The sequence below is a fragment of the Podarcis melisellensis genome (genome assembly GCF_964234715.1).
Source record: "Podarcis melisellensis genome assembly, chromosome: 9".
In the NCBI taxonomy this organism is placed as follows: Eukaryota; Metazoa; Chordata; class Lepidosauria; order Squamata; family Lacertidae; genus Podarcis; species Podarcis melisellensis.
Window position 1 is genome coordinate 4,090,182 of NC_138541.1, and position 23,331 is coordinate 4,113,512.

The window sequence follows — 23,331 nt, forward strand, 5'->3', positions numbered from 1 at the left end:
GCCTATGGGGCCTCCTGCTGCTTCTGCGCCACCGGAGCACGATTTCTGTTCTCATCCTGAAGCAAAGGTACTATTTCTGGGTTAGCGGAGTCTGTAACCTGAAGCGTCTGTAACCCGAGGTACCTCTGTATGCTATGTAGCTACTGCCCTTTGATCAGAAGCGCAAGCAAAATACAGCACAGTCCCTGTCCGAAAGGGGTTCTTAACGTGAGGTACTATTTCTGGGTTAGCAGAGTCTGTAACCTGAAGTGCATGTAACTCGAGGTACTACTGTACAGGCATACCTCGGGTTGAAGTAGCTTTGGGTTGAGCATTTTTGGGTTGCGCTCTGCGGTGATCCAGAAGTAATGGAACGCGTTACTTCCGGGTTTCTCCACATGCATAGACGCACAAAATGACGTCACACGGATGCACAGAAGCGGCGAATCATGACTGGTCACGCGGGTTGTGTTCGCTTCAGGATGCAAACGGGGCTCCCGAACGGATCCTGTTAGCATCCAGAGGTACCACTGTAAGTAAATACAATATGGGGTGTGTGGGATCCTAGTTCATATGTTCATCTCCAAAACTCTCTTGGTCTCAAAACTACCCAAAAGCAGGTAGACTGGATTGCTTAATCCAGGGGCGAGGAATCTGTGGCCTGCCAGATGATGTACATCATGAAGCAGTACATGTGAAAAGGATCTCGGAGTCTTGGTTGACCACAAACTTTGACATGAGCCAACAGTGTGACGCGGCAGCTAAAAAAGCCAATGCAATTCTGGGCTGCATCAATAGGAGTATAGCATCTAGATCAAGGGAAGTAATGGTGCCACTGTATTCTGCTCTGGTCAGACCTCACCTGGAGTACTGTGTCCAGTTCTGGGCACCACAGTTCAAGAAGGACACTGACAAACTGGAACGTGTCCAGAGGAGGGCAACCAAAATGGTCAAAGGCCTGGAAACGATGCCTTATGAGGAACGGCTAAGGGAGCTGGGCATGTTTAGCCTGGAGAAGAGGAGGTTAAGGGGTGATATGATAGCCATGTTCCAATATATAAAAGGATGTCACATAGAGGAGGGAGAAAGGTTGTTTTCTGCTGCTCCAGAGAAGCGGACACGGAGCAATGGATCCAAACTACAAGAAAGAAGATTCCACCTAAACATTAGGAAGAACTTCCTGACAGTAAGAGCTGTTTGACAGTGGAATTTGCTGCCAAGGAGTGTGGTGGAGTCTCCTTCTTTGGAGGACTTTAAGCAGAGGCTTGACAACCATATGTCAGGAGTGCTCTGATGGTGTTTCCTGCTTGACAGGGGGTTGGACTCGATGGCCCTTGTGGTCTCTTCGAACTCCATGATTCTATGATTCTATGATGTTGTGTTGCAATTTGCACATTCCCAGGGAGCGGGGGATTGGAGGGCCCCTGCCTTGCTTAATCCAGGAAGTGCAGCTCAGCTTCAGATTCCGAGAGATTCTGAGGCTCACTTCCCCAGAGGCATCTCTTTGGAGTACCCACCCCAACCCCAGATCTGCTTGGTTTTCTTGTGCAGTCACGCTGATTCTGCAGATAGTGCTACTACCACAGTCTTAAACCTGTTTAGCACAACACAACATGCTAGGCACAGGCCAGGAAGAAAAAAGGGTTCTATATTACACCGCCACAGGCTGCTCTTATTTTGTTTTGTTTATGCAATAATAATTCACACCCCACATCTTTGAAAGGGCTGTCGGCGCTGCAGGCAAAACATGGAAACATCATATCATATTAGAACAATGAAGAATAAAACAGAAAATAATTCAGCAGCAAAACCACTTATTTAACCTACAAAAATAAAATGAGGGAGAGAATGCAGCCCTCGAAAGTTGGTTTAATTGGTTGCCAAAATACCCCCTGCCAAACCACCTGGGCCAGTGAATTCCACAGCCTGGGTGCTTCCATGGAGGAGGCCCAATCCTGTGCCCTTGTCCTCTGCACCTTCAAAGGCAGGACATGCAGCAGGTCCTCACCTGGTGGCTGCAGAACAGAAGAGAGGCCTTCTGACACCCCAAACAATTTAAGGCTTTAAACGTGCTAATAAATTGGGACCAGAAGCAAACAGATTTCGTTTCATCATCTGGAGATCTTGGGATTTTCTGCTATCTGTCTCCTAAAGCTATGAAATAGCAGACCGATTAAAACTATACAGAGCAAGATGTTTTAAACAAACACTGCATGAGGGGAAAATATTTGTTCCTCAGCTTTGACCGCACGCTGACAGTAAACCCAATACCCTTTGTATTTACTTTTCTATACCTTGTTGGGGTTTTTTTATTTCTTATTACTTCTGGTTGTAGACAATGCAAATCATAGCCCAGCCCTTGTTTTTGGTGGTATAAAGAAGGGAGGGGAAGATTCTCAGCTGCAAGAGGAAAGAATGACTATATGGTACTTCAAAAACCAGCATGCACATCAGGAGTCTCTGGTCACTGTGGCTTCTAGGGAGAGAGATGGCAGGGAGGGTCATCACTGTGGGGGCGTACTAGTGGGGGCACTGGGTTTCCTCTGCCAGAGTGTCTGCCCAGCGACAACCCCAAGCCCCTTTCCCTCCCAGTAAGCTGCCGTGACCCAAGAGCCAGAAGCCCAAGGATTCACCGCTGCTTCTCTCTGCCATCTCCACCTCCCCAAGGATTCTTTCAGCAAAGAAAACAAATGCTGAACCCCAAAGCAAAATAAGATCTGTTGATAATAATCCACAATTAATAATGATTTGCTATACTTTTCCATCTCTTTTTAAATCCCATCAACCAACGTTTTTGCAAAGGCCTGGTAAGAGTGCAGAGCATTTAATGTACAGTGCTTACAGACGCTTCGGGTTACAAACTCTGCTAACCAGGAAGTGGTTGCTCCAGGTTAAGAACTTTGCCCCAGGATAATAATGGAAATTGCGCACCAGCGACAGCAGGAGGCCCCATTCGCAAAAGCATGCCTCAGGTTAAGAACCGTTTCAGGTTCAGAACGGACCCCTGGAACGAATTAAGTTCTTAACCCGAGGCACCACTGTACTAAAATGCTGACTTCCTCTCCTGGATTGTTTGCTGCTTCCATGCTTCTTCACTCTTTGTTCTGTGCCATTTCATCTTTGCTAAATCCCTAAATTTGGGGAGTGGCATACATTATATATGCAACTGTGATGTGCCTATGTCTGCTCTGAGCATCGTCCTGGACCTTTTACAGTTGCAGAGGACAGCCCAGAGCAAAAGGGGGCAATGGCGGAGGCAGCCCCCCTGTTTTTGTGCCTTCCTGTCTTTTATAAGTGAACTGCAGCCGGGATGAGCAGTTTGCACTACGTTCCTGTTTTTAAAGCATTTTTCTTTCCCCCGCCCCAGGAGTTTCCTGGTTTGTTTCGGCAAAGGATTTGAAACCTGACTTCAAAAAGGGAAGTGGATCCAGCTACGTTTCTGATCCTGGTCCCTCCTGGTTTGAAGCCGACCCGAAGCCCTGGCGAGAGCCCCTCCGGGAGAAAAACTGGCAGGAGGATCACAGCGAGCTGCAGGTGCGTCTGATGGCTCCACCGAGAGACGTTGAGAATAAGCCGCCCCCACCTTTTGTGAAAATGACACTGCAGGTAAAATCCAGGCTCTGCCTCGGACTCCTTGCCTTGCTTTGGCTGTCCCGTTTGCGAGTGCTTTGGTTGTCAGATGAGCTGAGCCACCCATCAGTTTAACAGATGCAGCATGTGCGCCTCTGTGTGTATCTATGTGTCTGTCTCGTTCCCCTTCCCTCTTTAAAATATGTAAGGGCTGGGCAGGAATAGAATAGAACAGAACAGCCTTTCTCAATCTGTTGCTCCCCAGATGTTGTTGGACTACAAAGCCACTTCCCCCATAAGGAGGAGGTGGTGTTGCGGGCTCATGCCCCCAACAATCGCGTGGGGCTGACCTGGGGAATCCTCGGGCCGTGTCAGCCCCAGAGCCAGCCAATCAGGGCTGTGGCCTGGGTCATTTAAGGCTGGCGCGGCCCCGGGATCTCCCCTTTTTGTCCTCGCAGCAGATTCGGTTTCCCACCCACGCACCCACCCTCTAGGTTTTCCTTCTGATCTTGCTATGGACTTCAGTTGGTCGCCGTTAAGGGGCCCGGTAGCAATTTTTTCCACTTGGCAAATTGGCACTGGCCATTTGGTTTTTCACCTACCTTGTAGCAAATCGTCACAACTCCTTGGTTTTGGCGGTTAGGCATTGGTAGGGGTATTGTTATGTAGATGTGTTGGGGGGGAGGAGCGCCATCACCTCCCCCAAATAATTGAGGGTAGTCCGGTAAAGGATTCTGGGGGGCGTTGCCTCGTCCGAAACCTATGGAGGCCAGGGCCTAAAGCACGCCCCCGAGCGGTGACCCCTGGTGGAGTTCCTAGTGATGTGCATCACAGGGCTCCCCCTGCTGGTGTTAACCCTTTCCGGTTTTCCTGCTAACAGGCTGAAGCCGGATAGTCTGATAGGACCAATGCCTAAAGCCAATACTGCTCTACCTGTAACCAATAAAGTTGTGGCCAATTTTTGCCCATTAACCTAAAATAATGGTGTCCTGTGTCTTATTTATTCCAACTGGTGGGAGGCGGGAATCGCCACGCAACTCCCATCACCCCTAGCTAGCAAGGCCAGAGCTCAGGGGTGATGGGAGTTGTAGTCCAACAACATGTGGGGACCCACAGGTTGAGAACCGCTGGAATAGAACCTACTTTGGCTTCCGTTCTACCCTTATTCTAACTCTAATGGCTCAGAGGGCCGGTCTTTTCTGCTGGATAGGGGCCATCCTTCTTTAGCATAAACATGGCATGCGCCAGCGGGGAAAGGATGGTGCTAGCAACTCCTGGGCAGGTGGGGTTTGCACAGCCCCCACTGGTTCAGAGGATGGAATAGGGCAAATGTAAAGCTGCTTGTCTGCATTCACCAGCTTATCCCTGCCTTCAAATTCCAGTCCAAATCGAACAGTTCTCACGCGTCCTGTGCTTGACATTACGCTTCTGATGGCAAGGGGGTTGTGAGAATGGGGGAAGCGCTCTCAGCCTGCTTCCATTGCGCTTTTGGCAGATCTGGCAGCCAGCAGGCTCTTGTGAAGCCCCCTCCCCAAGACTAATATTGAACCGTGTTAATTTCCCCATGTATCCATTTCATTTACAGTCACCGAGAGGCCTCCCTCATTGCACGGAGACTTCTTTTTGTCCCATGTGCACACTCCAACCAGCTTGTTTAAGCTTAAGTACTTATCCCTTTTACAAAAATGTAGCTACGCTTATTCCCAGCCTGGTATCTTTCCAATTGGTTGTCCAAGATCAAAGCATTTGTTAACAAGACCCACAGAGAGATCCCTTCGCCTTTTGTAGATGCAATATTCTGTACATTGCGTGAATAATTCTCTTCTTCTGAGGCATGCTTTCAGTGCTTTGTTAATGGGGTTAGCTATTTTTGACATTTCCTCAGCCTTAAGTGGAGCTTCTGAAGCAGCTCTTATTTTTGTTTTCCAACTCAGGAGTCTCTTGCACTGCACCGTCCTGATTTCATCTCCAGCTCCGGGGAGCGTGTGAAGCGCCTCAAGCTAATAATGGAAGAAAGGAAATTGCAGAGTATGCTCCAAGGCGAGAGAGAAGAATTATTTAATGCTCGTGAAGAGAGAAGAAGTTTCCATCTTCCTAACAGAGGTGCCTTCCTTATTACAGACATGGGTCGCAAGCCAAGGAGGGGTGTGATGTGTTCTGGGAGAAGCTGGGCAAGGCCTTTGCGGCTGAAGAGGCAAGCCATTGCTGAAGAGGCAAGCAGCTTGTCTCTCTAAGCTCCCTATTGTTGTAAACAAAAATTGCCCTTTTCCCTTCTGGGGTATCCAAGAGCCCATATAGAGTCCTTACATAGGTTCCCTATTGGTAGGAGAGAATAACAGAGGCCAACCAGAGAATATTGAGAAGCAAAGCAGCTAGTAAGCCTGATCTTTATTGATCTGTTGCAACAGAGTGCTCCCTTCACATGCAGGATAGAGGAGGAACCCAGAAAAATGGCGCGCAAGGCCTTATGAAGACTTTTGAAATTCCCCCCCTGTAGATCAAGACCACCCCCAGAAACATCATACGTACATCACAGAAGGGGTGTAACCTAAGACCACCCCTCAGATACATCATACCTACATCACAGAAAAGGGGGTCTAAAAGAGAAATTTGAATGTTGTTTTTCTCCTGTCTGCCAGTTTACTTGATTGGATTGCCTGGGGAGCCTGGCCAGTCTTTTGTAATGATAAATACTTAGTTCCTGGACCAGGTCACAGGCCCTATTCAAACACAGACATACCCTTAAGACAGGATTTGTGAAGGAAAAGACAATGGGGAGGCTTTTCCATTTTCCTTTGACCTTACAGAGAAAACATTTGGTCAGTTTGGGACAGTTTGAAAATCAAAATGGTTCCAGGTTGGTCTTCCTGTGCTGATCTATGTATGTGCTTGGTTGGTACACTTATGAACATTTAACATATATCTAAGACCTCAAAGTTCCTATCACACTATGCATTCCAGTTGTTGGGAATCACAAGTGCAGAGAGAGCTGTGGCCTTCCCATTGCGTCATCTGGTTCGTCACTGTGATAACAGGATGCTAGACTAGATGGACAGCTGGCCTCATCCAGCAAGGCTTTTCTTACATCCTTACATTTGGCAGTGGGAACTGCCATAGCAGAAACAGCAAGCAGCCAGTCTCTGTGTGCGCCGCTCGCTCTTGTACAGTTATATCACATCTTTGGATCAAGGCTGTCATATATTTCCCTAGCAGTAATGATGGACACATGTCGTGTCTCTCTGTAGGGAACGGCTTGGCGTAAATAGCCAGTTTTATATTCAGAAAAGGCTAATGGGCAGTGTGCTATAGGCTTGCAGAGCTGCCCTGTTTTAACCCCAAACAACTAAAAATAGATTCAACCTGTGACTGAGTATTGCATGGCCATTTTTCTGCAGAGTGGCTGTTCATAGATGATTGTTGCCATGGATTTTTCTTTCTTTAGCAAAGCACATTCTTGCGGTGGTAAAGGGTGTTAGAAAAGCAGCAAAGCTAGAGCAAGTGCCATTTTTGCTCCATTTGCCCGTGGTATGCTAATTTTACTTAGTTGCAAAATTGTGAGAGGTGTCTGTGTGTAGGTGTGTATGTATGTATTTGTATTATAGTAGTAGTTTTTAAAAAACAACAACAAACCACCAAGAGCATTCCACCAGGTCGGAGCCATCACTGAGAAGACCCTGGCCCTGGTGGAGGATAATCTGACTTCCTTAGGGCCCAGGACCTCTAAACTATGATTATTCATGGACCTTAAGGTCCTCTGTGGGGCAGACCAGGAGAGGCGGTCCCATAAATACGAGGGCCCTAAGCTACAAAGGGCTTTAATGGTCAAAACCAGCACCTTAAACCTGACCCTCTACGGCTTCTGTGGTCCAAAAAGGGTCAGGAGGGAGGAGCCCTCATCTCCTGGTCAGCTTGGCACAATGGTCTTTACATCAGAGGATGAAGCACAAGACCAGGGTTCGGCAACCTGTGTCCCATGGGCCACAAGTGTCCCGTGGGAGTCGTTTAAATGGCCCACAGGCCGCCCCTGAACCGAGCCGCCCACTCAGCGAGTTCCCGCGTGCTGCGCTAAACCAGCGCAGAGTGAGGACTCGCTTCTGCGGCGCTGGAAATCGCGTCTGTGCACACGCAATCCAGCCCACGGAGCGATCTCCACGGGAGTGAACCAGCCCAGGCGAGGTAAACCTTGCTGACCCCTTTACAAGACCTTGTTTCTGAGGACTCATGTCTCTCCCATGGCCCACTCTTAGCATCACCAGATCTTACGAGCTTCTATCTTGGCACAGCATCTTGTAGGATGAGAACATCGGTTGTCTGGCGCATTAACATTTTGAATTGTGCTGTACTCATCATTTTTCCTGCTTTGTTTAGACTACAGGGCTATGCAGAAGAGAAGAGCAATTTCCAAGAATGAAATGGTTCAGAGATCAAAACGGTAAGGCTGCTTTTGTTTGGAGGACAACCCTGTTATATTTTTGCATATGGATAAACCTCATATATTTATTTTCTAACGCAAGTTAGAAAATGAACAAGGCACAAGATTGGCCGTAGATATTGGGACCTGAAAATCCAATGCACATAATTTCTCCACCCCTAATTTACGTGGGGCACAACCCAGCAGAAATGTCATTCCCTGCAGGTGAAAGTGGCTGGCCTGGAGAAGTTAAAAGAGGCAGAGAGGTTGATGGATAGGGCCTTTGGGTTCTTGAGAGCTACATCCCGTTCCCAGGATGACAGCTCCTTCGCTGTGATGGAAAAGGAGGGTCTTGGGGAAGTATTATGGGTAAGCAGTATAGTAGACAAATTTGCTGATTTATACCAAAGGATTAGTGATGTATGGAAGTGAGAGCTGGACCATAAAGAAGGCTGATCGCCGAAGAATTGATGCTTTTGAATTCTGGTGCTGGAGGAGACTCTTGAGAGTCCCATGGACTTCAAGAAGATCAAACCTGTCCATTCTTAAGGAAATCAGCCCTGAGTGCTCACTGGAAGGACAGATCCTGAAGCTGAGGCTCCAAGACTTTGGCCACCTCATGAGAAGAGAAGACTCCCTGGAAAAGACCCTGATTTTGGGAAAGATGGAGGGCACAAGGAGAAGGGGAAGACAGAGGACGAGATGTTTGGATAGTGTTCTCGAAGCTACCAGCATGAGTTTGACCCAACTGCGGGAGGCAGTGGAAGACAGGACTGCCTGGCTCCTCTGGTCCATGGGGTCATGAAGAGTTGGACACAACTAAACTACTAAACAACAACAACAACCAAAGGACAGTTAATAATAATAGAATCTGAGGGCATCCAATGAAGCTGATTGTTGGAAGATTCACGACAGACAAAAGGAGGGAATCATTCACACAGCACATTGTTAAAGTGCGGAACTCCTTCCCTCAAGAATGGCCACCAACTTGGATGGATTAGATAAATTCACGGACAATAAGACTGACAATGGCTGCTAGCCACCGTGGCCACGGTTTAGCTCAGGCATAGGCAAACTCGGCCCTCCAGATGTTTTGAGACCACCATTCCCATCATCCCTGACCACTCATCCTGTTAGCTAGGGATGATGGGAGTTGTAGTCCTAAAACAGCTGGAGGGCCGAGTTTCCCTTTGCCTGGTTTAGCTCCACTGTTGGAGGCAGGGTGCTTCTGAATACCAGTTGCTAGAAATTGCATGTGGGGAGAGTGCTGCTGTACTGGGGTCCTCTTTGTGGGGTTCCCAAAGGCATCTATTTGCCCACTGGCCTAGATGGGCCTTTGACTTAGTCCATTAGAGCTGCTCACAGGCTATCTTGAAATGAACAGGGATGTGTAAAACACCTTTCTGCTGGATTGTGCACCACGGGGAAGACTAGTGATGTTAAATTCTCAAGAATAATCTTTTGGAGAATGTTCTCGATTAATGAGAATATTAGCGAATTTTCATTTAAATTAGGAGAATATTCATTTTAATGCATTGAAAATGATATTACTTAATATACATGTATATTCATGGGTAGACTTGTTCAGATGGCAACCAAAAGCTGTACAGGTACTTTTATTCAATGGGGCAATGCAGTGAATTCACATTCTTTGTTTTTTGCACCAAACTTGAAATTGAAAATTCAACATGAATGACTCAGGTTAATCACTAAGCCTGCCACTAACCTGTATATTTACCATCAACTTTGAATTCTAATTATGTTGTGTATGTATGAAATGTAGCTTTTAAAGTAAAAGGAATATAAAAAAACACACCTCAGGTCCACTACATGAGTACGTTCTTTTAATAAGCATATCTACATTGTACAGTATTTTCAGTGCAACACTAATAAAATCAATATAAAGTTTAAAACAAAGGCTATTATTTCCAGAAAATAAACACAATCAGTAATGACAAGTTTCATAACATCAGAAATGCAAAGTACTATCTGCTTAGACAAGTAAGGCCACACACAACGTATTTAAATTAAAGGTAAAGGTAAAGGTATCCCTGCCCGTACGGGCCAGTCTTGACAGACTCTAGGGTTGTGCACTCATCTCACTCTAGAGGCCAGGAGCCAGCGCTGTCCGCAGACACTTCCGGGTCACATGGCCAGCGTGACAAGCTGCATCTGGCGAGCCAGCGCAGCACACGGAACTCCGTTCACCTTCCCGCTGGTAAGCGGTCCCTATTTATCTACTTGCACCCAGGGGTGCTTTCAAACTGCTAGGTTGGCAGGCGCTGGGACTGAACGACGGGAACGCACCCCGCCGCGGGGAATCGAACCGCCGACCGTGCGATCGGCAAGTCCTAGGCGCTGAGGTTTTACCCACAGCGCCACCCGCGTCCCAGGTATTTAAATTAGAACTGATAAATTGTCACAAGAAAGAAATTTATTTTTTAAAAATAGGCTTTAAAGTAACAAGTCTCAAATGTTTATAAATTTATATTGACTCCTCAAACATTATTCATTTCTTACCCTGGCAATATCGCAGCTTGACTTATTTACTAGATTTTAAAAAATGTGGGTTGTAAAACTGGTTCTTACATTAGAATTTACAGTTTGTGGAGAATATTCTCCGGAGAATTTTCTAGCAGAGAATATTCTCATTCTCGAGAATATTTTCCGGAGAATATTCTCACGTCATCACTAGGTAAGACCTATCTCTTAATCTTTAATGGCACCCTAAATTATCTCCCTGGGGCACACATCTTGCCTTGTTCTTCAGTTAGGCCAGCTCTGGATATCTCTCCTGTGGGAACAAGAGTTACAGGAACAGAAATCTTTCTAGCTTTGGCTCTACATACATTTTTAGCCAGGGTATTTTAATGCCTAAAGAATAGGGATTTGTTTATGGTATGTTGTAAAGCCTGATCTTCTGTTCAGCAGTAAACTGGCTTTGACTTTGTTTGTTTATTAATGGCAGTTTTCCAAATATGTATTATGTGCATAGGAGGGAGGGATCAGACAGATGATCGGGTTACTGGATTGTGGGGACAGATGAAGTGGTGAGAACGCAATCACCGAGGGACACATCCTGTCTTTATTCCAAATGAGCTGTTTGTTTTACTCTTCTCTGCAATATTTATCAGATCCCCCCCCCCCAGGGAATGTTCAAGCAGATAACTCTTCTTTCTTTCTAACAAGCTCATTCCTTTAACTGCGAAAGGGGATTTGATAGATACTTCATTTTTGGAGCTGGGAATCGGGGGGTGTATTTTAAGGAACGCGCTGGGAGTGATTCACAGCCGTTCTCCTGCGTAAGCATAATTACTCTTTATTCTGCTTTTGCAACCGTTCAGCCATCATTTTGCTTTTCCTGCAATCTTTACCACGTTCCTTGCCGTCACTCCTTTCTCTTGGGCAGGGGGCCTTGGGAGATGTCGGAGCTTGAAGCACAGCTCGCTGTGCACATCTGTCCCGTGCGATGAACCACCAGGGCTCTCTCTGACTTAGAGCATCTTCTCACTAGGACAAACTATAAAAGCTTTCTGGGAAAGGCTGGGAATTTGTCTGGGCAACAGTAAGCCTTTTCTAGCTTTGACTCCTTGGCTTGGCCTCCCAGGTCTGCCCTCCACCTTGACTGCTGACTCCTGGCTCCCACTGGACAGCTGCTAACAGCTCTCCTCTAAGAGCTGGGATCCTGGCTGTTGCTAGAGACCCATGAAGCAACCGTAGCTGTCAGCTGTCTTTATGGGGCCCTGTTAGGATATAGTTCCATTCCACCTTAAAAGGAACAGGCTTGCCTCTTGTGTGTCACATGCCTGTTTACTTTCAGCACAAGTCTGCTGCAAACTTCTGCTTGTATATTGCTTTTGCCTATATTGCTGTTTTGCTGGACACGAAGGGAAGCAGACATGTTTTTCCTTTGTTCCTGAACTATGCTGAATACGGACACAGGTGGCACTGTGGGTTAAACCACTGAGCCTAGGACTTGCCGATCAGAAGGTCTGCGGTTCGGGGTGAGCTCCCATTGCTTGGTCCTTGCTCCTGCCAACCTAGCAGTTCGAAAGCACGTCAAAGTGCAAGTAGATAAATAGGTACCACTCCGGCTGGAAGGTAAACGGCATTTCCGTGCGCTGCTCTGGTTCGCCAGAAGCGGCTTAGTCATGCTGGCCACATGACCCGGAAGCTGTACGCCGGCTCCCTCGGCCAGTAAAGCGAGATGAGTGCCGTAACCCCAGAGTCATCTGCGACTGGACCTAATGGTCAGGGGTCCCTTTTCCTTTACCTTTTTAACACTTGGGTTACGCCTGTAAATAATGCTTACACATGTCTCTGTCCACCACTTCCGTAGTGAAGATTTATTCACTGCTGATATGTTCAGAAGCTGAGCACGCTCTTATCAGAGGCTCGAGTTGCTGATTGATGCTGTTCCGGGAACCGGAGTTCGCCTAGCTGCTGTCCGGTGGCTGGAGCCAGCTGGGGGCCTGCCAAATGCCCCTGTCTCCCTGGACTCATCCCAACAGGTCCATGGGCTTAGGAACCTTGTCCATCCTGATTAAAAACCATCACTTTTTGAAATGTTCAGCTTTTGTGGGTGGAGGATGGCAGTTCAGGTCCAGTCCCTGGCTAGAAATCCTGTAAATCCAGGTTTCAATCCTGTTACAGCCCTGATTTCTGGTGCTTATTTTACAGTAAATGAGCCAAAAAAGGAATTCTGTAGAATGGTCTGGGGTCGTTTCTTAGAGCAGGACAACCCTTGCCGCTCTTCTTGGTCATACACTTAGTGTCTTGTTTCTGTGAGGCTAGCAGGAAAACCACAACTGAGAGAGGTCAGTTTTTGCAATTTGAGCCCACAGCAGATCCTGAATCTGGGATTTCAGCCTGGCGCTGGCCAAAGGGAGTAACTGAAAGAAGAGCAGTCAGGCTCAAAAGAGTCTTTTAATCAATTTTAGGCTTCAGCAGATCACCTGAGATCCAGCAGCTCAGGTCTGTGTTTCGGGCGGGAGTACCAAAGAGATCACCTTGGCTCTTTTAAGCTCCCTCTTGCTTCTCCACATAACCCTGCATTCACTCAGCAGTGCAATGGCTGATTCATTTGGGAGGGATTTCTTTAGAGTAATCCCTTCATTTTATTTTTGCTCTTTTAGCATCTATGAGCAGCTGCCTGAGGTGCGAAAAAGACGGGAAGAAGAAAAGAGAAAATCTGACTATTCTACAAATCGTTTGAAGGCTCAGCTTTATAAAATGGTAGGTGCTTTGATTTGGTTTAATACTCGTACTGCTTTTCCAACAGCTAATGTCGAGCTCAAAGCGGCACACCTTAATCACAGTAGAATTAAAACAACAATCAAACGCAGTAGCATATAAATAAAGCAAACAACAGCTGCAAGATAATTAATACAATTCAGTAAAGTCATAGTAACTCATTGTAGTGCTGAGATACTTTCTCCCAGCCCCCCCTTGTTTCCACAACAGCCCAGTCCCCTCTGAGTGTCCTTTGGAGAGTGAGAGAGTTGAGGAAGTTCATTGCATTGGGATAAACAGAATTTCTCCAGTGATCAGATGGTCACAATGAAATGTTTCCTGCAGTTTCCATCTAAAGTACCGTCTTTTTTGCTCTATATGACTCACTTTTCCCCTCCCAAAAAGTAAGGGGAAATGTGTGTGAGTCTTATGGAGCGAATATAGGCTGCGCAGCTATCCCAGAAGCCAGAACAGCAAGAGGGATTGCTGCGCAGCGATCCCTCTTGCTGTTCTGGCTTCTGAGATTCAGAATATTATTTTTTCTTGTTTTCCTCCTCCAAAACCTAGGTGCATCTTATGGTCTGGTGCGTCTTATAGAGCGAAAAATACGGTACTTGGCTTGCTGCCCAGATTAGCTCCATGCATCAAATATGACGACCTTCCCCCTGCCCCAGTCCCTAAAATCTGTAGAGATGCCAAAAGCAGCCACAGCAAATTTGTTGGAAGGAAGAGTGCTCTTGTTCTGGGGGCCACTGTGAGATCCAAATGGGCCGCAGGCTCTTCTTATGTTCAGACTTCACCTGATTCAGTTTTTCAGTGGGGAAACGGGAGTTTTGGCAGACAAGAGGCTCTCTTGCAGTGCCCTGATTTATCCCTGGCGACCACACTTTTCAACCCTCCATATACCGCCCGGGTCAACAAAACAAGCACTCATTTAAAAGGTGATGCTGCCTGGGAGGAGCAGAGCGAGGGAAACTGCCCAGGTATGCTGCTGCCATGCGCCAATGCAATCAGGAACACCTGGCTTCTGCACATGAACATGTGCAGTTGCTTCCTCCTGAGCTGAACCGGTTGTCAGTGCCATCTGCATAAAGGGACGCGGGTGGCGCTGTGGTCTAAACCACTGAGCCTCTTGGGCTTGCCGATCAGAAGGTCGGCGGTTCGAATCCCCTTGACGGGGTGAGCTCCCGTTGCTCAGTCCCTGCTCCTGCCAACCTAGCAATTTGAAAGCACGCCAGTGCAAGTAGATAAATAGGTACCACTCCGGCGGGAAGGTAAACGGCATTTCCGTGAGCTCTGGTTTCCGTCATGGTGTTCCATTGCGCCAGAAGCGGTTTAGTCCTGCTGGCCACATGACCCGGAAAGCTGTCTGTGGACAAACGCCGGCTCCCTCGGCCTGAAAGCAAGATGAGCACCACAACCTCATAGTCGCCTTTCACTGGACTTAACCGTCCAGGGGTCCTTTACCTTTTACCTTTACCAGTGCCATCTACTCTGACTGGTAGCAGCTCTCTCTGAGATCCACCGCTGAAGCCTTTTCTGACTCCTACCTAAAACCCTTGGAACGATTCTGGGATTGAACCTGGTTCTTATAACATGTGCGCTACCACTGAATGACATCTTTGCCTTTAAACATTTGAAGCTGCAGTACAAGGAATGTGGGCATTGGTCCACCTAGTCCACTCTTCTCTGGCAAGTGGTGGCTCTGCTAAGGGCTTGGGGGCAGAGAGTCCCCCCCCCAACTCCCCAGTCCTACTACCTTTTAACGGAAGTCATCAGAGATTGAACCAGAGACCTTCAGCATGCTAATCCTGCAGCCTTTCCAGGCTTTTAATAAAATAATAATAATAATAATAATAATAATAATAATAATAATAATAATATTTATACCCCGCCCTCCCCAGCCAAGACCAGGCTCAGGGCGGCTAACACCAAATATAAAAACAATTGATTGAAATACAGCTTAAAAAACAAGATTAAAATACAACATAAAAACATTAAAATGCAGCCTCATTTCAGTGGAAACTCAAATCAAAAACTTTTTTGCGGATGAAAATGTCAAATCTTCACCAAGGCTAACTATCCAGACTGGTCCTACGTGGGCCAGAAAAAAGCCAGGGAAGTTAGAATATTTATTTTAAAAATAAAAAAGGAGGGGCAGGGTTGGGATCTCTTATATCAGGGGGTGTCAAGCTAGTGGGGGCCCCAGTTGTCATTACAGTTTCCTTCATCCCTGTCCATTGGCCATGCTGGCTGCTGGGCCAATGGGAATTGGAGCACAACAACATCCAGAGAGCCCCCCACAGAAACCTGCCCTATAGGTTTGCATTGACGGCATTTGATACCCCATTTTCTCCACCCAAGTAGATTCCTAAAGTAGCTCAGAGGGCAAGAAGCCATAACGGATCTTGCAGGGACAAGGTTCCTGGAGGAAGCTTTTCTCACGGCCCGGGATTTAATGATCCATTCAGCAAAGCGGCTGCATGTTAACTCTTCCCGTACATAAAATGCAATTTGCAACGCAGAAAAGGTCCATAAATGCTCGTCGTAAGCATCACGGTAGCTGGCAATCCCTCACTTTTATGAAATCGCGTTATGGGCTCCCATAAATGCAAGTTTTGCACTGCGATTTAATACAAACAAAATAAAAGCGGCATTGTTGACCTTCTTGCCTCTGCTGCTGGCACAGGGAGTGGACTGGGAAGAATGTCAAAGCAGAACTGATTGAACTTTCCTTGCTGTTTGCTTGTTTGTGTGTGTGTGTGTGTGTTTGGTTTTGGGAGGGAGAATTGAGGTCGTTATGTAAGAGTGCTGTGAATATTTAATTACTTATTAATTTATAAATTTCGGTGCAGCCCTTTGTCCAGTGATCACAAGGCAGTTTACAAGATAATCACAGGGCGGTTTGCAATATAACATTAGGGAAAGTCCATGGGCTTCTTCCCATTGCATGTGAAGTCCTCCCACAAGCCAGAAGCCCAGTGAACACAACAGAGTGCAGGTGACGCTCTAAATCAAGTCATTACTAAATCCTGACCAGGTGTGCGCCCTGGACTAAAATATTCTATATCCAGTGGAGTTACAACCACCAGAACCATGCTGTGAATTTTGTCAATAAAAAAAGACCAGCCTTTATCAACAGACACCCCCGCACCCTGTATTTTAACATGTGTTTAAAGTAAAGCGGCATAAAGGTAAAGGTAAAGGTACCCCTGCCCGTACGGGCCAGTCTTGACAGACTCTGGGGTTGTGCGCCCATCTCACTTAAGAGGCCAGGGGCCAGCGCTGTCCGGAGACACTTCCGGGTCACGTGGCCAGTGTGACATCGCTGCTTTGGCGAGCCAGAGCCGCACACGGAAACGCCGTTTACCTTCCCACTGGTAAGCGGTCCCTATTTATCTACTTGCACCCGGAGGTGCTTTCGAACTGCTAGGTTGGCAGGTGCTGGGACCGAGCAGCGGGAGCGCACCCCGCCGCAGGGATTCGAACCGCCAACCTTTCGATCGGCAAGTCCTAGGCGCTGAGGCTTTAACCCACAGCGCCACCTGCGTCCCAAAGTGGCATAAGAACGTCTTATTAAGAACTGACATTTGCAAGGAATTAGTCTTTTAATGTGGCAGGTGACTCCCTGCGTGTAAACATCAAGCAGGCGTTTTTGCAGCACTATTTTTTTTTACACCACCGAAAAAAGATTCTGTTTCAGGAAGCCACGGTAAACCACCAAAGTTGGAAAAACGGGGGAAATATAGTTGTGAATTTGACTTTTCGCCACAGGGCGGCACTGCAGTAAACATAATGAAATGGCCACAGATGCAAAACCTGTGCCTCCCACCATGGCATTGAGGGCCAGCAATTCATAGCTTTAAAAAAAAACAAATTATTCTAGGGCAGCACAAGCCAAAATGGCTCTTTCAACCCTGACCTTTTTTGTTTACTGTGTTTTAACCGCTTTGATAATTTCTCCAAAAGCTAGCTGTCCATGCTTTAGGAGGCAGTATTTATTGGGAATTGTGCTGGTCCTGTGGGTTATCCGAGAGGCGAGGTCCAAGTCCGGTCCGTGGTCAAAGGTGCAACATGGAGGCAGTCCGTAGTAGCTGAAGCTGGGTGCAGGGCAGGGAGTCAGGTGAAGTCAGGAACAGGCAGGGAGCCAGGGCGGGTCAGGAGCTCAGGCAGGAAAGCAGGACAGTTCAGTCAGGAACTAGCAACCAACAATGTTCCTCCCACAACTTGGGACTGAGGCTGGCTGGCTTTTATCTGCCCCGAGGCATAGGGCAGCCCCGATCCTCTAGTGACTCGCCTCTCCTGGCCTGGAGGCGAGCACTCCTCCTGCGGGAACTTAGTTCCCTCCGCCTCTCTGCCCTGAGCCTCTGCAGCTCAGGAGAGGCTGGAGGGTTACCAGACCCAGAGGCAACCTCAGCTTCCTATGACGGGGCTGAGAGTGGAGCACCTGCAGGCAGTGGGTCCTCCATCACCTCAGGAGCCAGAGCAGACTGTGCTTGCACCTGAGGATCCAGCACAGGTGAGGACCCTTCAGGCTCAAGCCCCAGCCCCGGCTCAGCTGGTTCTGGAGGTGGGGACTCCTGTGCAGGCTGGGATCCCTCAGGTTCAGCATCCGAGTCCAAATCCCAGGCCATCACAGGAATCACAATTGGGGGAGTGTTGTTGCTTTCAAGTCCTGCTTGCAGGCCTTCCCATAGACATCTGGTTAGCCACTGTGAGAGCAGGATGCTGGGCTAGAAGGGCTTTTGGACTGAACCAGAAGCCAGGCTCTTGTCACGTCCATAATTTCCTGTGCTACACCCTTTTTTCGGCACTCTCCTGTCCTCTCAAGGCTTCTGTTTCCACGGCACAGGATGGGTGGGCACAGGATGGATGCTTGATGGCAGTAAGAGGTTTGCCCTCTCGGCATGGGTATCGTAGTGATGATAAGCCTAACAGATTTATCGTTTTCTTTCTCCGCAGAAAGTCACCAACCATATTTTGGGAAGAAAAGTACCTTGGGAGTGATGTCAAAAACAAGCAAGCAACCTTTTATTTCAATAAAACCTATCACACCTACTGAATATTTCACCACCTTCCCTGTTTGAGATGAAAAGTGTGTGAACAGATTACTCGGCTGGTTTTTCCAATTATGCAAAAGAGGTTTCATTAATGTTAATTAGTATTTTGAGGTGTCCTTCCTAGCATAATCTGATTGCTTCTACTCATTTTGAATCTCACGAGGATTAAAAACAGGTTTCCGATAAATAATTGACTTTTAGTAGTGTGCATTTACTCTCCGAGATCATAGTAGCTTAGAATTAATTTATCAGAACAATGCAATCAGTGGGTTTTGTTTGTTTGTATATGTGTGTGTGTGTAGTTGTTTGTTAATTTATTTGATACTTGAATTTTGGGGTGTTTTGTACTTTTTTATAGTTGAGTTGCTCCCCTGTATCTTTGTTTTTCTACTACTGAAAAAATTAAATATCTGAAGACTCTGACTTCCAGTACTTCTACTTCTCGTTTTCTTTTGGCGTTGCTCCATGTGAGGGTATACAGGGTGTTAGGAGAGGGGTAGTACTACTGGCAGGGCACATGTCATGCTCCTTCTGGGGTAGTCTGTTGACCTTTGGTCCCCACTCTGCACTCAGCTCTCACCTGTGGCTCCTAGAAACTGCCAGCATGCGGCAGCAGCCACACCTAGGAAACGGCTTCGACTGGCCGGCTAAAGCAGGTGATGGGAGCTGATGGGTCTCAAACCCTCTGTGAGTCAGGGGCTTCCCCTGTATGAAGACAGGCTTCTGTAGTTTGAGCAGACGAGACCAATAGTGGGTCCAGTGGTTAAGAAGGGAGTTTTTGCCCATGTTGTAGAGGGAAGCATGGGGCAGGTGAGGCTTGTCAGCCTGGGAAGGGAGCCCATCTAGGAGAAGGAAAACTCTGAACCTAAACCTCCGCTGCCATGCGGGTTATCTTTGGAAGGAGAAAAGATTAAGGGTTAAGCCCTACATGATGAGAGGCAGGACTGAGATTTGGATATGCTTCGAGGTTCAGACTGTGGGAACCCATAAAATCAAAATTACAATTCGGAAGACAATTTGATCTTTTTTTAAAAATTACCTAAAAAATATTCTAAACAAAACAGTGGATATATGATTTTTGTGGTTCATGCTGTGGCCACAGACATGTGATCTGACAGTGAGTTTGGAGTAGCCCAATGCAAAAATCCTGTGGATCCATGCTTTGTAACCACGTTTTTGCACCACTGAGACCCCAGGCAACAGTGGGTGCGTGATTTTTTTGGTGCAAGATGTAGCCATGGACATGCTATGTGATCTGATAGTGAATTTGGGGTGGCCCAGTGCAAAAATCCTGAGGATCCATGTGGATCCGTGCTTTGTAACCACGTTTTAAGTGGGGAGGGAAGGAAAAGCACTCAAGGGACAAGGAGCACGCGTGGGGTGTGTGGAGAAGGATGCTGCTAATACTATTTAGCGAGCTGAGTGGGGAGGAGAGAGGGACAGAGAGCCTGCTTGCTTTAAAGGAGCCAACCGGACAGGACACTCATGTAAGCAGCTCCTCTCCTCTCCTCTCCTCTCCCGCTTTGCTCCTTTAAAGCAAGCAGGCTCTCTGTCCTTCTCTCCTCCCCACTCAGCGGCTCTTCTCCCACTTTGCTGTTTCAAAGCGAGCCACGGAGGAGGGAAGGAAGGGGAACCATGGATCCTCTGCTCACAACTTCAGCAGATCCCCCCCTCCACCCATAGGCATTCGCTCCATAACATGCACACACAGTTCCCTTACTTTCTAGGAGGAAAAAAGTGAGTGTTGTGGTGCAAAAAATACGGTTTTTTTTTTAAAAAAATGGATTATGATTTGATATGTTAATTGGATGTTTTTTATTGGAAAATTAATAAACACTCTTAACAAAAAAAAAAAAGAGCTGAGATGGTTGGATGGCGCCTGGTACACCTTCTGGCAACTCCTACAGCCAGGCTGGTGGTGGGCGTCTTGCTCTGCTTTCCTGTGGACCCCATCAGCGAGGCCGAGGGAGAGGTCTTGTCAGCTGGGCAGCCCAGGACCTCCAGGCTTGCATCTCAGGGAGGTCACTTTGGTGCTGCTGACACAGCAGTTTGACTTCACCCCCGAAGGCGCACTCCATTGTCTCTTGATGCAGGTGGATGCCAGCCAACCAGCTCCGTGTGGGAGGCAGGGGAAAGAGATTTCTGGTTTCCAGGGTTTCTGCAGCTAGGCTTAGTGCTTCCTTAAAGTCATGCTCATTCATCTTTACCCTGGCTTTTGGTACTTGAGATGTTTATTTTCAGGAACCACCTTATTTCTGTGATTGTGTTTGAACATACCCACGCAAAAACCTTTCTGTTTCACTGCTCCTTACTAAGGATATGTTTGTGGTTCCTCACAGTCGCTTTCCTTTTCTTCTTGATTGCATCTTACGCTTCCTTCCCTCCGAACTGCGTGGGTTCTCCTTTGGGCAAAGTATCCTTTTTTTATAGGGTTGAATCCTGGCCAAAGGCAGCTGTGCATCGTTCCGTGAGTTGCCTGTGCGCACACCGAGGACATTGCAAAAAGCAGGGTGGGGTTCAGTTTGATGGGGATTGGAAGTAGCTGGAGCTCTGCAGGGTCAACAGAAAAATGGGCCCTTTTGGGATTGGTTTGAACATGGGGAAACAAATTTCCATGACACATTGAAGAGAGGTCCACTACGGCAGGTCTGTGCTAGTACAAATCAGATTCATCGTGCAAAACTAAGTACATGTTTAATCCACACAGGAACTTTCTATATTCCTGCAAACAATAGGCATAACAACATATAAATCTTAATTTAATTGCTGTTTAATTGTAAATGCTGACCTCTTATTAGGTTGGCTAAATCAGGTGAGGGTAGCCGATGGGTCTTAAATCCTCAGCGAGTTAGGGACTTGTCTGTCCCCTGCATACAAAGACAGGCTCTGGCAGATTGAGCGGACGAGACTAATAGTGGGTCAAGAAGGCGGTTTCTGCACCTGCTGTAGAGGGAAATGGAGGGGATAAACCCTGAGGAACAATCCATACCCCCCTAAGGCTAAGGAGTTAACCCTGTACAAATCTGGAGTCCCTAAGACGGTTGGATGGCGGTTCTGTACCTCCTTCCGGCAACTTCTGCAGCCAAGCTGGTTCCAAATGTATTATTTTGCTTTCATTGGGACAACACCAAGAAGGCCCAAAAAGGGGGAGGGGGAGGATCTTGCTGTCCGGACAGCCCAGGACCTCCAGACACACTGCCCAGGTTTGCGCCCTGCAGAAGTCACTTCGGTGCCACATCCCAAGTCTGCATTTCCAGCATGTTCACACTCTGGGATGTGAAACACAGGAGCAGTCAATTACAACATTCCTAGAGTGTACATGTTTAGACATGGGGAGGGATGTTTGTCCAGCCAGCAGGTAAACTTCCTGGGACAGACTTCCTCCGCATGTGACTAGAGGTGGGTGTGGCCTCACCTGTGCAGGTAATGATAAAAGCACAGGGCAGGGGCAGCCATCTCTCTCTTGCCTCTCTCTCTTCTCTTCCTTCGAAGAAGCAACATCTGCTAAGCTAAAGATGCCCTCTTGGCTCCCAGCCAAGAGAGGAGAAAGGGACTATCTTCTTATAAGATAGAATCCAAATGTATATTACTTCACTAAGTTTAAGTCTGCCTTCTGGGATCTGATGTGAACAGAATGTGAGTAAACTCTTTTTATACTTTTGTAAAGGACTGTGTCGTGTCTTCTTTTTTAAGAGGGAATAAAGGAGAAATTACCAGAGTGATTATTATAGAGGCTTAAGCGAGCCTGAGCACACGCTGCCGTTGCAAACTTAAATAAAGGGGAATGTTTTACTCTGCTGATATTGGGAACTTGTTAACACGAGTTGGATAAGGATATAATCAGTCAATATATCCTCTCCTGCACCCCTGAACATTCCCCCACACACTCCTCTCTCGGCAATGTCTACACTGGCTTGGCCATGTCCACAGCATGGAAGATGGCAGGATCCCCAAGGACGTGCTCTGTGGGGAGCTGGCATCAGGCACCAGGCCCGTTGGCAGACCGACTCTGCGTTACAAAGATGGCTGCAAATGTTACATGAAGGCCGGTAACACCAACTCTGCCGTGCGAGAATCCCTTGCCGGCGACCCCCGTGCCTGGAGACAGACAGCAGTGACCAGAGGAGCTTGGAGAGAAGAAAGGCCATGGTGCATCTGCAGCAGCACAACCAGGCGCCTTCATCAGCCCCAGCTGCAACAAAACATGTCTCTCCTGTATCAGTCTCTACTCTCCAACAGTTTAGCTCCACCCCCAGAGGCACACTGCATTGTCTCTTGAGAGATGGGTGCCAACAGAACCATAAATCATCCAGACTGTGATATTTCCAGTTCATCTTCTTGCACAGCATAAGTGATCTAGTCTCCTTTTTAAAAAGATGCATTTTATGACTTTTCTTTAACATAAATCAAACAAACAAAACAAATACAGTAAAGTTCCATAATCTTAAACCCACATTATTTCATCGCTCTGCCGAGCGCGGACTTCCCTCCCACCCTCCAACAGGTTTTCATTTTCCACTTTTCTTTCTGCAGTTTCTTAATAACATCCTATCCACATCATAAGATTTATTTTAATCCTGCTACAGTCTTTAGACTTCTACAATTATTATATACTCCACAAATTTACTCCACTCTCTTCTGAACTTTGTTTCCTCTTGGTTACGAATCCTGTAAGTCAATTTTGCTAATTCCACATATTCTACCATTTTTGTCTGCCACTCCTCCAATGTTGGTAATTCCTGTGTCTTCCATTTTTGGGCTTCCAAGATTCTAGCGACAGTCGTGGCATACATGAATAATCTCTGGTCTACTTTTCCTATTTCTTCACCTATCAAGCAGCAAAAAAGCTTCCAGTTTTGGGGGGAATGTATATTTAAATAACTTTTTCAGCTCATTATAAATCATATCCCAAAATTGTTTCATTTTCTCACATGTCCACCACATGCGATCTGTTTTTTAAAAAATAATATTTATTAAGTGTTTAAAGATTACAGAAAAAAAAGAAAAAGAATTAAACAAAACAATACAATACAGAAACAAAAACACTACATATACATAACACAACAAAACAAAAACAAT

At 46.9% G+C, this 23,331-nt stretch overlaps 1 protein-coding gene across 3 annotated transcripts in view; it reads left to right on the top strand.

Annotated features, from left to right (window-relative positions):
* ALMS1 (ALMS1 centrosome and basal body associated protein) overlaps positions 1-18,250 on the top strand; it is a 79,006-nt gene extending 60,756 nt beyond the window's left edge. For 2 of the 3 annotated variants that reach the window (XM_081924727.1, XM_081924728.1), the window contains exons 15-19: positions 3,347-3,585; positions 5,484-5,652; positions 7,918-7,981; positions 13,096-13,195; positions 18,155-18,250. In XM_081924727.1, coding sequence (XP_081780853.1) covers positions 3,347-3,585; positions 5,484-5,652; positions 7,918-7,981; positions 13,096-13,195; positions 18,155-18,199 — 617 coding nt within the window. In that variant the 3' untranslated portion in view covers positions 18,200-18,250. The remainder of the gene's footprint in view (positions 1-3,346; positions 3,586-5,483; positions 5,653-7,917; positions 7,982-13,095; positions 13,196-18,154) is intronic. The other variant, XM_081924729.1, reaches the window with a different exon arrangement.
* Positions 18,251-23,331: the final 5,081 nt, after the last annotated feature.